Source organism: Haliotis cracherodii, unplaced genomic scaffold (assembly GCF_022045235.1).
Source record: "Haliotis cracherodii isolate W230 unplaced genomic scaffold, xgHalCrac1.p SCAF_2, whole genome shotgun sequence".
Taxonomy (NCBI): Eukaryota; Metazoa; Mollusca; class Gastropoda; order Lepetellida; family Haliotidae; genus Haliotis; species Haliotis cracherodii.
The window spans coordinates 74,593,671-74,608,384 of NW_027266275.1; the positions used below are offsets into that span (position 1 = coordinate 74,593,671).

General features: G+C 39.3%; 1 protein-coding gene across 2 annotated transcripts in view; it reads right to left on the reverse strand.

Annotated features, from left to right (window-relative positions):
• The window catches only part of LOC139468510 (neuronal acetylcholine receptor subunit alpha-2-like), a 100,223-nt gene that overhangs the window by 37,433 nt on the left and 48,076 nt on the right, over positions 1-14,714 (reverse strand). For both annotated transcript variants that reach the window (XM_071250505.1, XM_071250504.1), the window contains exon 3: positions 1,924-2,123. In XM_071250505.1, the coding sequence (XP_071106606.1) occupies positions 1,924-2,123 (200 nt within the window). The remainder of the gene's footprint in view (positions 1-1,923; positions 2,124-14,714) is intronic.

Genomic DNA, 14,714 nt, shown 5'->3' on the forward strand with positions numbered 1-14,714 from the left:
TCAGCGAGGCAAGTCGGGCGGGAGATGAAGACTACGAGGATCCCGTAATGACTAAAGCTCATCCCGGTTCGTGAACTAACAATATTACGTGAATGAGTGGCTGATAATATCTTTAATATGACGACGTACACGAAGAATGGGCTCCACTAAATGTACATGTTCACCGCTTAATCACTTCATCATTCAATGGGTAGCTATAACATGGAGGATCCTCGCTTAATTGTTTCTAGTTGACAACGCGTGAGTCATGTAACTGTTTACTGTTTTAACACAGGGTATTCATATTGGTCTAGCAATAACATCATATTGTTGAATCCCAAGGCCACGTATGAAAAAAAACAAGAGGAAAGAATATAGATGAAACACAAGGATACGCATGTATTTGTTTAAAATGAAAACATGGTGGTATGTATGCGCTTGTTTATGCTTGAAACATGAGTCTTGTAAGTGTTTATTGTCAAAACACAAGGGTACGTATGTTTTTGTTTTTACTGAAAAAAATGATCGTACGTAACAAAAAGGTACATTATTAACCGTTCTACAGGACAGTATATAACTGTTAATGGTAATAACATGATACGTAAATAACTGTTGCAAGTTATAACACAAAGGTAGCTACTAAACATGTAACCCCCCTATCCCATACCCCCTACCCCTCCCCGAAACTGGTTGAATACTGGGTTACAGTCATCTTTTAACTCCGCAGTCCAGTGAGCCTCTCTCTGGTATACAAAGCAACCAAACTGGAGACGGGACTTGCCCCAGGGGGAGGCACAGAACCCATCCAAGAAAATTTTGGACGTACCAACTCAACTAAACACAACTTGAGTGTGCGAAATGTCAGTAGATGACCTGCTTTGGCACAAACACAGTATCTTAAGCGACATGATGGCGTTGCTCGATCGTTTTGTTACCTTCTCGCCATGCTTGTGGTTTTGACACAGAGGTCCATCCAGAATATGTAGAGGGAAAATGATAAATATGAACTTCTTTGAAATATGCCCGTATACAGCCTCAGACGTATCCAGGCCAACAAACCTGATCTTGGCCTTTTTTTATCAATCCAATGAAATCAATCATATTATTACATTTTCTGTTCCTTTTGACACTAATGTAACTAACAAGATTAAGGAAAAACATGGCAAATATGCGGACCTCGCTTTCGAACTGTCACGCTCGCATCTCAAGAACCAAGTTATCCTACCCCCCATTGTTCTTGGTTCTTTAGTACCTTTGTTGTCTGACATTGGGAGAGTACCCGGGTTTGCTGCCACAAATACAGCCCTTCTGACAATCTTGGTCATTTTCACATTCTCAGAAAAGTTCTGAATGGGTTCGCCGAGGCAGCGCTCCCTGGGAGAAGTCCCATTCGCTGTCTGGGCTGCGTGTACAGGAAGCAAGGACCCTGAGCTGATAATGAGCCTAACCACCCTGACTGTGTCAGGATCACCCAAACCCCTTTTGCTGTATCTATTTTTTTCAATCTGAATATAAAATAATTATTATATAGGGTACTTATCGCTCGCCTCCATACACTCAAAGCGCATACATTATTACTCCAGTAACTGGATCAGTGCACTCGGTTTTTATTCTCAGCTCCCTAGGGAATATACACCCAACTGCTTTGTTAGGCTCAAGAAGGTTAAAAGTTTCATTTCCATTTCATCCCATCGGGTACCCATCTCATTGCCGGGTGAACAGAGGCACATTTCGAACAAAGTCATTTGCCCAAGGAGACACCACATCTGCTACATGTGCTTCAGGATGGGGCAGGGCCGAAGCCCAAGAATCTCTCCGGATTAACGGTATGTATATAAATGTTGATAGTAATGGCACAAACGTAGCTACTAAACAGTTAGAACACATGGGTATGGATATAAAAGTACAACACACAGATGCTAAACAGAGATAAGTGGTACTCACGTATCTATCCCAGACGTTGAGTGTAAGCACTTGATTTCTCTCATCAAGGTCCATAATTTGTATAAGTTGGATGTTGAATTGAATTTTGACGGTGTCATTGAAGTGTTTCACCGGACGCCCGTATTTTCCTCGGCGCTTATATCGAGACAGAAGGATCTTGATGAGTCTATCCTCATCTGATGGGTGGATGTCAATCTGGGCTGCAGAAAAAAACAGAGAAGAAATGCATAATTTTCACCATAAAAATACAGCGGTTCTACGAGACTGGGCGATATCTGTACATATCAGTTAGAAACCTATACAAAATACATTACTACTTTTACATAGCAACACATCCTATAAATACACACTGGTATTGAAATGTACCTGTAAATACAAATACTGAACACAGGAGTAACTTATGGACGTCGATGCAACGTTTGGCACAGTTTCAGGAGCCTCCTGTGGGTAATAGAACTCCTTGTACCGTAACATCGCATTAAACGAATAATATAAGTTGAAATCCGTAGATTAATCCAATCTGTACTGATACCACAGCTTCAAAATAGCACTTAGAGAGATTACAATACATGCACAGTTATGCCCACTTTAATCGAGTTCCGTTATTTATGTGCATCAGTATATATTGATTGTCATAAGTTCAGCAACACTGTATATTGTAATTACATTGCATGAACCATAATAGATCACGCTTAGGTCCCATAACATTTCACTATTAAAGAAAAATGATCCATTGCAGGCATAGTAATTTACTGTAATTTTGGCAGATGTAACCGCAGATGATGACGTCAGTACCGCAGAGTGCTATTTCTTCTGTGGCATTTGATCTTAATGTCATAAAATGGAAGCCATGAGAGAATGTGGACAACACATCTACGAATACATACGCACCAACTTAGCATGGATCGTTATCGTTAACAAGTGCTTCCTTGCATCAATTTCGTTTAAATATTCGCAGCACTGTTCAGAATATTAGTCGTTCTTTCCCATTTGAATCAGTTCCAAACGTTTTAAGGACGTGTTCGGGGAAAATATTCCGACAATTATTCGGATGAATTTTGATAATATAAGTAAAATGAAATAGAATGAGCACCATCATCACCATCATTGCATCGTCATCATCATTGCATCGTCGTCATCATCATCATCATCACCATCATCATCATCATCGCCATTATCTACAGCCTAGTGTTATTATTCAAATAGCACACATACGTTAGTATTGTATCGTATGCTGTACGTTACATGAAGATACATAGTTTCATATACATAACATGTTATAACATGTGCACGTATCTACCTATATATATACACGGAATGCCAGGTGGATACGTGCACATGTTATAACATGTTATGTATATGAAACTATGTATCTTCATAGCACATATATATAGCTGGGATACGACACACTGTATAACACAGGACTGGTGAACATTCACTTTTCATGCAGTTCCTGGTATATATTCTCACTTAACACGTAACGTGTGGGGTATATGTTCCTTTAACACGCGATAGTAGAATTAGAAATTTTGATTCAAAGTTTCACCGTGAATAATTGTTGTCCGTTAGGTAGAAATTCTTGGTTTGACAGACTAATGTTTTCCTTTCGCTGCAACTCGTAATCAAATTATAAGAAATGAAAGAGGAGCCATTGCATATGTATTGTATTGCTGTGCAAGGGCCAGGCACCACTCCCTACAGAGGGACCTCCATAACGGCAGTGTTGTCACTTCGTTCTCAAACTCGTTATCAAGAGGTGGTCGTCTCCCTCAGAATTGACCACGAGAACTCATTCCTTAAAAAAGCAAATGATAAACGGGCTCATGTTCATTCGAGTTGCAACAACGATTTGGGATGTTTGCTGCTGTACCCCCAGGAGATAAACGTCCAGCGGAAGCCATTGCTTCGTGCGAGGATATTTTATTGATTTTTTTCTCAATGTTAGCATACGCCTTTGTTCTCCAAAATAATCAACGGGGGACCCATTAATTCTTAATTCAGTAATTTCGTTCAAAGAGAATTAAAAGTAATTAAGATGTTGTTCAGAAGAGATATAACATGTATTTGTAAACTCTTGTCAATTACTACAGAGGACTCCTCATCCGAAGGTGCAATGTTCTGTTTAAAGCCGACAACATAAACATTGTAACAAATCTCTCCCTGGCTACACCGACTGCAGAAAGCGTAACCCAACCCATTGCAGCTGACGTAACAGGGACACCGTGTATTCAAATGGGGAATATTCAAATAAAAGAGAATCTGTTTACCCCACTGGGACATAATCCCTCACGCATAACACGGACGTGGTGCACAAAAAATGAGGCATATTCTATATGCCATTTCAGAGACTTTGTACACTCAAATTGTGACATAATTCACACTTAACCAAGGTTTGGCGAACCAAATATGGTCATATTCCATGACATGACAGAGAATCCGTACACCCAAAACCTAGCATAAATGATATGAAACAGGATCCGTACACCCAAAACCTAGCATAAATGATATGAAACAGAATCCGTACACCCAAAATGTGGTATAATTCATCAGAGATTCAGCATGTCTAAATTGGACATTCGATTTCGATCTGACATTTCGCAGACTCATTATTCCCTCAGGCTGAATATGTTCAAATTGGTCATGTCATATCTGACGTCAATAGCTGTTGAGAACGCGTTTGCATAGTGACGTCATATCGTCACATTCTCTCTATCTCAGTGTCTGTCCAGGTACACATAACATAAAATTATACGAAGTCGAGACGTTTCGTCTATCCATCCTAAAATATTTCAGCAAGGCAGGGGGTATGGAAATGCCAAAGTACTAACTCTGGTCCCAAGATATACGCCTATATTGCTCCTGGCAACCCAGCACGCTTTAAGAACACTCGGTTTGCTGCTGTGACACAAATAATTAAAACGTCAAGGAAAATGTTTATGACGTTCATTAGCAGCACAATGCAATTGGAAAAGCTTAATTATGGGCAATGATTGGAGGTCAAATGTGCACGACAATATTCCTTCACTTCGCAACTGTAACATTAATGAAATGCCTCGTCTGGTTGGCTTTCAATGTCAAATTATGATTCATTATTTCACAAAGGTGAAGCAAACTGCGCTTAAATAAGTTGATGGTAGATCAAAGAGAAGAGCTTCGAATCGATAAACAGGCCCTCCAACTCTCCAGTCAAGCTGTTCTAACAAAAGGCAGAGGCACGTCAGTAGTACTATAGTACTGCCCAGGATTAGCCTAATACTGCCATAGAATATGACCGCAGTGGTCCTTAATACCGAGATATACAAAATTGTAACGGTGTTCATCGCACGTCTGTCATACAATACATTAGTACTGACTTAAAACACTGCGTTACACAATACACACGATACGTCATAAAAGTAGAACTAACGTTACATATTTCACTGGTACTGCCATGCATGCAATATTGCAGTTCCTTTATACAATACTTGACTGTTTAGTACGGTAATGTCACCATGCATTTACATTATTGGACTGAACAAAATTGCTACTACAATGACACGCCCAAGTGCAATAATGTGAAATGTTCACTCAATGCAGCGGTATATATTACCGAACAAACACTTGCGATCTTATTCACACCACATATGCATTCATACGTACAGATCTCTGCGTACTGACAATAACGTGAAATGTTCACTCAATGCAGCGGTATAAATTACCGAACAAACACTTGCGATCTTATTCACACCACATATGCATTCATACATACAGACCTCTGCGTACCATTAGAAACCTACTAAGCCTAAATCTGTTTATTGAAATCAAGAGGCTACCAGCCATTCACAGTTACATTAACAAACGACTCTGTCAGACATACAGCAGGCGAAAAGAAGGACAGCCCACGAGGTCTCGCTCGGCATCCTTATCAAATGTGTCGTCCTTTTGAATACTGATACACCTTTCAAAATGATGCAGCATAATGCAAAACTGAACAGTGAAGTGATCTCACTCGATATCTGCCCAGGTCATAAGCTGACATTTCTCAAACACCTCCCTGAAATAATGACAACAATTATTTCCCTTCAAAACATTGACCTGATTACGGTCCCTTTAGATCATTGAAGTGATATAATAGCCCCACAAACCACCAACCAAACAGACAGAAGTACCTCTATCATAGTAATTGTATATATTGTTCTCATTTAACACTGACTCATTATGACGTCCATTGATAAAAGTGTTCAGACAAAGTTGGATAATATTCCCGTTTAACACAGATCCAGATTAACGTCTTTGTATTCTTGTTATATGATATAATCATATAATGTTCTAACTTTACACTGATCAAGAATAACGCATATTTATTATTGTGACATGACCTAATGATATAATGTTCTAATTTCAAACAGATCCAGAATAACGTGCTTTTATTACAATGATAAGATATACGTATATAGTGTGCTCATTTAACACTGATCGAGAGTGACGTCTTTTTATTATGAAATATAAATGTTTGATGTTCTCATTTTACACTTATCCAGAATAACGTCTTATTATTATAGTGAAATAACATCAATATGTAATGTTCTAATTTTAAACTGATCCAGAATAACATGTTTTTATTAGAGAGATATATAATTTAGTGTTATTAATTAACAGATTAAAATTTAAAAATGCAGCAATCAGGCTGGTTAGGCTCATCATCAGCCTTGCCCTTGCCCCTTCTACACACAGCCCAGACAGCGAATGGGCCTTCTCCCAGGAAGCGCGGCCTAGTCAAACCCAACTAGAACTTTTCGGAGAATGTGAAGACTCCAAAACACTGCAGCCTTCTGCAATACCCAGATTGTCAGAAGGGCTGTAATCCTGGCAGCAAACCCGGGTACTCTTCCAATGTCAGTCAACAGATTGGGAGGTACGAAACCCAAGTCACCGAGAACAATGACATTTCGAAAGCGAGGTCTGCATATTTGCCATGTTTTTCCTGTATCTTGTCAATCGCATTAGTCTCAAAAGGGACGGAAAATTCAATGATATAAATGATTTTATTGAATTTAAACGTCTGAGGCTGTAAGCGAGCCCATTCCAAAGTATTTTGTATTTATCATTTTCCATGACGCCCTCTGCATATTCCGGGTTTTACCATGGATGGACCTCTGTGTCAAAACCACAAGTATGGCGAAGACGGTAATAAAATGATCGATCCCCATCATGGGGCATCCACTGGCAATGTGTTGGACAGTCTCATTAAATTCATTACATAGTCTACATTCCATATTTACATCTTGAGGCAAAATCACACATTGACGGTTTCGAGTGGAAAGTGACTGGCCCCGAGCAGCAAAAGAAAGCCTTCTGTTTCACTTTTCAGGCCATCAGACCTCATCTAAATGAAGGACTCTGCAGGGTTGCCAACCCCCTCAACACAATGTACATAAATTGATGCAGTGGTCGTTCTGATAGCATCTGCTTGAAAAGCTGAGTCTGGGCCGATTTGATATGACACTTCACTTGGTTGACAATCATTTCTATACCGTCCAGCAGTACACAACCATCAACAAAATGAACGCTGACATTGGGGTTATGTCCCACATCCTTGGCTCGTTTAAACTGTGCAATGAATTGTTTTCACCATGAGTCTTGACATGCTTCACAAGAGGATCATCAGACAAATAAATGTGTGCAAAAGTGCACAAAGTAATTCTATCATGAAGGGTCGCAACGTTAATCAAACCACGCCCTCCAATAATGATTGGTAAATATAAGCGATTGAGGGAAGCGTGAGGGTGGTGGGATCTATTATTATTATTATTATTATTATTATTATTATTATTATTATTATTATAATTATTATTATTATCAGATAAAAATAAAACATTATGGAATGAAATAATTATATAACGATCGTATATAACACGTGCTGATGTAATGGAAAGTTTGCGTTAAACACCCAAAATAATATCCTTTCTTACTGTGATGGAATATAATAGTCTCACTGGATATTGACCCAATGCAATATCCTATAATTACAGTGATGTAATATAATGATCTCATTACACACTGACCCAATGTTATGTCCTTTATAATAGTGATGTAATACCATGGTCTTACTGACGCTGATTCAGCGTAATGTCATTTTATTATGGCGACGTAATATAAAGTTCTCATTTAAGATTCGTCCACCATAACGTCCTTCCATGACACTGATCCCAAATGGTGTCCTCGTAAAACACCGATGCAAGAAGATTTCCCTCAACACTGAATCAAATTTATATCTTCTGTAACTCTGATCAAACAACGCGTCCCACTGTAACACCGATCCAATAGGTCGTTCTTTTGTACAAAATCACATCAATGCCTTAAAAGTAGTCATGTTCATACCACTGTCACAAGAACCGAAACAACACAGTTAAAAGAAAATGGAAGAAGTGAATTTACACCCACGAATCATTGTAAAGTTATTGCGATGTCCACATGTGTTCGTGAAGCATTAGAGACTCTTTTTTCCACTGATCCAGATGGTACATTAATGACAAAAAGTTGTCCTGTACCACTTGTCCTCTACGATCCCCTCTGTAGTGGTCTATGGTCGTGATCACATAGGATGTCCGCCTATAACAACTGATCCATGTATAATGTCCTCTTTTTGCAGTGATAAAATATTATCCCCTATCCGACTACTATCAAAATACTTTACACCAATCATGATCTCCTCTTTGAAGCATGGGTCCGACTGTTTGTACTCTGTGAAAAAATTTCCAACATGATACAATACTCCAATACGATCTCGTCTTTGAGTGAGTGAGTTGGGATTTAACGTCACATCGGCAATATTTCAGCCATATAGTGACGAGTCTCGTCTTTGAAGCACTGGTCAGACATTATGTTCTCGTTAATAAAATTGTCCTATTACAACGTCTTAAACACAGGTAAAAAATCATATTCTGCAATATGATGCCCTCTTCGGTGATTAAATATGATGTCTTCTAACAACGCTGGTCCAGCATGATATCATTTTACAACAGGGATCAAACACGATGTCTTCTTACAACACTTGGCCAACTTAATATCCCTCAATCTTCTGACCAGGCATGTTCTTTTCTCTATACACTCATCCCACGTAATGACCTATCTCAAAACTAAGCAAACGTAATGTCCCTTTAATATCATTCCAGTATGATACCCGCTCTTGATACGATCCACTAAAATGATATCCAAAAATCCAACATGTCGCCTTTCCATAAACTGATCCAGTCGTTTCAATGCCGTGTGAATCTTTGCCTTTTCCGCGTTGTCAATTTGGTTGTTTCTTCGGAACATGTATATCTGAATATCTGATTTTTCCAACTATCAACGTGACATTTTCATATTTCAAGGCTTGAATATTTGAGCGATTTTAAAACCAAAAAAACAAAGGATAGAGTATGCCATCGCTTAGTTTTTTCCTTCTGCAAGAACAGTTCTTAAAGCACTAATAACGCCCGTAATGACTTCACGACACATCGTCTGATGAAAAACGAAGTGATCAATGACTATAGTGTCAAACTGCTGATGGAGAAAAAGTGGACAAAGTTATATGTGCAACTCCCTGGTTTCATGTTAATATCGCGACATGCGATAGCTTGATACGAGTGAAACATATAACTGCTAACAGTTAAAGCAGTTGAGCCACCATTCTAGTACATGCCATAATATACTTATGTTATTTTAAGGGTAAAACAAATATATTGGTACACTGTTTATAATTCTGTGTTGTGTTAAGGGTGGGGGGCACGGGTCGCCCAGTCATCTAAGACGCCACGATTCGCTGTGCAAGGTTGTGTCCCCTGGACACGCCAGAAACATATGATTGTGGGTTCGAATCCCTGTTCACCCCGGTTATGTTTCTAGGTTTGTCAGCACCATACCCGTGCTCGTGGGTTTCACCGAAGTGGTAAACGTCTGAGACCTGCATCACTTCGGCTTTGCATCACTTCGGGCTTTCCTCCCACATTAACCTGACACGCCGTAACTGGAATACTGTTAAAAGCGACGTTAAACCCAACTCACTCATTCACTTTGATGATGGTGAATCAAATACAAGAGTGGACTAATATATACATCATTATCAAGTAAAAGATATATGTGTACCCACTGTAATGCCATGTCACTAAAATCTATGATTTGGCCAAAGGATTCATATATATATACTATTTATGGTTATGCTATTTAATGAAGCAGTTTGACTTAAACATAATATTTATGCCATATCATTCATTGGTGCATTATGATTACAACATATACCGTGTATACTATTTTATGCCGCATTATTCTCTTAGACATATACTTGTGTACACTGTTTTGTTAAGGTTACAGTGTATTTAGATTGTATAGATTAATTACATATTTACATATGTGGTATAAGTGTATACAAATTGCAGTGTACGGAAACGTGTATAAACATGGTTATTGTACAGTGTGTATAGATTGTTCTGAATACAGTGTGTGTTGCCTGTGTAGCATACAGAGGCTAATTCGCATGCGAATTGCAGAGTGTAATATTGTGCATAAAAACATGAATATCGTAATGCACGTTGCATATATATTGAAGTCTTATTATTTTTTGCATTTTACTGGATTTTGTAGTGTAGGGTGTATAAAGATACAGAGTAAATTGCATAGTGTGCATGCACTGTGTACTGTAGAATGTGTCTGTACTTTGAATTCAACACTGAACATAGGTTGTGTACAGCATGCCTTGATGGCGCTTTATCGATGACAACACGTGACTATGGTGATGTGACGGCCTGAGGGACCCCCCAGTTGGGGAAGACGACGGAAGCGGATGCTTTGTGAGTCAGCAGGATGGCAGTCGGTTTGGTGCGAAATGGGGAAGCCGAGAAGTCGCGTGGAGATACAAAGTGTTGAGGAAAAGAGGTTTAATGGATCTTCAGTGAGTGAAGTCCTGATGAGGGCTGGCGTGCTTTGCCACCGTAACACGGCCCCGCGCATTTCTGCTCCTTGGGTTAAGCACTAGCAATTTGTTCAACAGCTCCGGAGGAAGTATTCTCCTGGTAGCAAACTATCAAATTAGTACGGGCTATTATTCACTTAGTAAACGCAATAATAGCGGCAACCTGTCACGTGATCGGGCGACTAGTTTTTGCTGCGGGTTTCTCGCTGGCGACAGAGGGCGCTCCATCCCTGCAGTTCCCCGTCTTCTGTTCCAAATGCAATTAGTACACTGTATGATAGGTCCAGGATAAAAAGTACACAGAATACCAAGTACCTCTTGGGCTTTCATCTAAATCTTACTTAAGGCCCTACAGTTTCCATTTATGGGAGCAAAGATCGCTGTTTTGTTTTTGTTCGAATACCAAGCATATTATAGCTCCGTCGCAAAGCCGACTTGCCTCTAGGGTCAGTGAATGGCCTCCACCTGAGACGCCCCCTAACGTCATATACAGGTCTAATAGTCACGTGGTAGCCAGTAACTCGTACATGAAATGTGAACTGTTAGCCCATGTAAGCTACTCTAAAATATGTGTGATCGCGGTAAAAGCCATTTTGGTTATACCAGACACAGTATCTATATAGTGAACTGATAGTATTAATGATGTAAGAGCCTCGTCTCACATGGTGGTTAAAGCCGTAAGTAGCGATATTTAATAGCAGCAGCAGTAGTAGTGGTAGTAGTTGTAGTTGTAGTTGTTGTAATAGTAGTTTGTTTGTTTGTTGTTTAACGCCGCATTCAGCAATATTGCAGGTATATGACAGCGGTCTGTAAATAATCATGATATCATGATCGATCTACGCAACGGGGAAAAGATGACATGCATCAACCAACTCAGCGAGCCAGACCACCCGATCCCGTTAGTCGCCTCATACGGCAAGCATGGTATGCTGAAGACCAATTCTAACCCGGAATCTTCACGGTTTGTACTAGTAGTATTAGTTGCTGTAGTACTAGTAGTAGTAGAAGTAGTAGTAGTATCAGTATCAGTGGTAGTAGCAGTAGTAGTAGCTGTACGTCGTTGGTGATGTCGCAGCGCCTGCTTATGATGACCAAGGAGTTTGTAACCTGTCCTTGGTCTTCATTAATATTATCCTGTCTATAAAGTGGTCCTCGGGCAAGCCATAAGATGCTAAGTGTCTGTTGATAGGGATGCTTCTAATATGGTTGCTTTGTGCTCTTTACGTGGATTAAATATGTCTCATCATCTCATGTCAGGTGTAATATGCTTCGCCCTGGTCCTCGTGGAATACACCATATCTTAACACTAACACAATTAGGCACCTGCCACTTTGCGTTTAGACCAAGCTGTCACGGCGCACACAAAACAAACATCACTTCAGTTGGCTCAGAGCAGAAAATGTTAAGCAATTTCCCCAGCAATATTCCAAGTGTTTCAACACGATATACCTAGCGTTGTGATTTATATCGTTCTGGAATTATACCACTCCCGCTGATCATGAGCTATGTTATTTTCATGTTGAATTTGATATTAATTTGAGTAATCAGATATCCTGCATATCTTAGAGACAACTCTTCAATAAGTCACGTGTTTAATTAGTTTGGCGCCGCGTTGATGACCAGAAAGCAATGACTGAATGAATGCCTTGCGCTAAATAATGGAGGGTTGCATCCAATAGAATGTAATGTCGTGTAAAAAACACAGCCGCAAGGCAATGTAGCTCATCTGAATTTAAGGGTATTATAGATTAAATCATAAATAATTTCAAATAAAGATTTCAACACGCTAACTTTCAGTCATTGATGACTTAATTGTTGCATCGTCTTGGGAGCGACGGTATAATGTAACTAACTACAAGCAAAATGGATGGGTCTGTGAAATCAACGATCACAAACCCATGTGATTTGTTTGTTGACGTTTAATCACACAATCTTTACGTACCAAATTATGTACCAAGTCAGTCGTGACTAACACTTGCTATCTGGCATGGTTGCAATTTGTAGAGTACATATACACATGTACTTGGGTTGTAAATATCACCTATGGTTTAATTTGTCCTTGGGTATCGATAATGATGAAAAGTTTATGCATGGACGATCCGACATTATGCGGACAGTGGGCGAACAATACGGTTTGATTAATAATTTTGCAAACACTGCAGACATAACAATTCCGAATTTTGAACCAAATATGTTCTAATATGCCTGACGTAACAATACAATTTTAAATTTGATCATAATTCTGAGAGTATTTGTTTAGTTTCGAGCAAGTGGCATGATCAATACTGTGGGGCTGTGTGTATATGTACTAATGCAATTATTTTCGGAACCAGTGTACACCCATAATAGGCTTCATAAAACTTCACAGCCGTTATCGAATCAAAGGGGATTCGTAATAGTCATATATCATACCAAGTTAAAAGGATCAACGAATGCTTCTACACATACCGATAAGTAAAAATATCCAATTGTATGTAGGTGCATTGATAATTGCCGTGTGATGAGACAAGTTGTCATTTCTTTATGGCTGCCGTTGTGGTCATGTGATCTTCCAGTATGTTTGGCATTCTGCCAGCAGATGACAGGTTAAAAAAAAGTCGGGTTTATCATGAAGCGAGCGGCGTTGTTCAAGCGGTTCCTCTGACACAGCTCTTTAGAACAGCAAATGCCCCCTTGCTCTATAATTATCTCCCACACAAATTCTGACGGAGTCAATATAATTTTTGTTTTGGTTTGGTCGTATAATTTTCGGATGTACATTGGTACATATTCTAAATACGCATTGTGTGAGTTGGTGTGGTTTGTGCCGCTTTCAGCAATAGTCCAACAATAGCACGGCGGGGATGCCAGAAATAGCTTCACGCATTGTGCTCAAACCCGGATTTGAGTGACGAGTGAACGTTGTGCTCTACCCAACACCAAATCTGCTTTGCTCACAACACGACCCATCGGTAGTGGATGCAGCATATATCAGTTGGTGCAGCATAGTGCAAAGGGTGCAGCACATTTCAGTGGGTGCAGCATATTGCAATGGGTGAAGCATTAAGCAGTGGGACCACCATATTGCAACGGGTTCCAACCCAAACCATGGTACATTATTGTATCATCAGAAACTCTCTGTAATGGTATACTGTCTAATAAACGCAATCAAGAGAAACATCAATAATTAATTTGGATATTTGAATACCCATGAAGGCATATCAAAGATTCAATAATTGCATACCTAGTACAGATTTGAGTAGGAGATCTGTTTTATAACCTCTTTTGCGACATATCGTCTGATATAGATGGACTAAGTTCGTTGACACCATTAGCTGTGCACATCTATTAACTGTCAAAATAAATAAACAGTATTCGTATAATTCACTTTGATGTCGGATTATTTCACAACATGTTTTGATAATGTAGTTATGTTAATGTTACACTGGAAAATCTAGTCAGTGACATTTGGTGTCTCAAGAATATTTCATGCCATCATTTTTTTTAATATTTTGTAACAGCAAATTTCCAGACAAGATTGAATATTACAGACTTTGCATCAATCGCTGTGATAGAAACCGATGCTTGACAAGCTTACGTTTCATGTATATTTATAGAGATGCCACTTAAAACAGTGCCGATGTAACGCTTTACAATTGCAGAGTACATGTACTTGGGTTTTAAAGATCATCATTTTTAATAGGTTCTGGAGTATAGAGGACGATGAAAAGGGGTAAAGTTCATTCATGGACGAACCGACGAATTACGGATAGTGGACGAACAATACGGTTTGAGTAATTATACGAAAAAACGCTGCAGGCTTGACATTGAACCAAATGTATGTTCTAGTATGCCTGACGTCTAGATACAGTTTAAAATT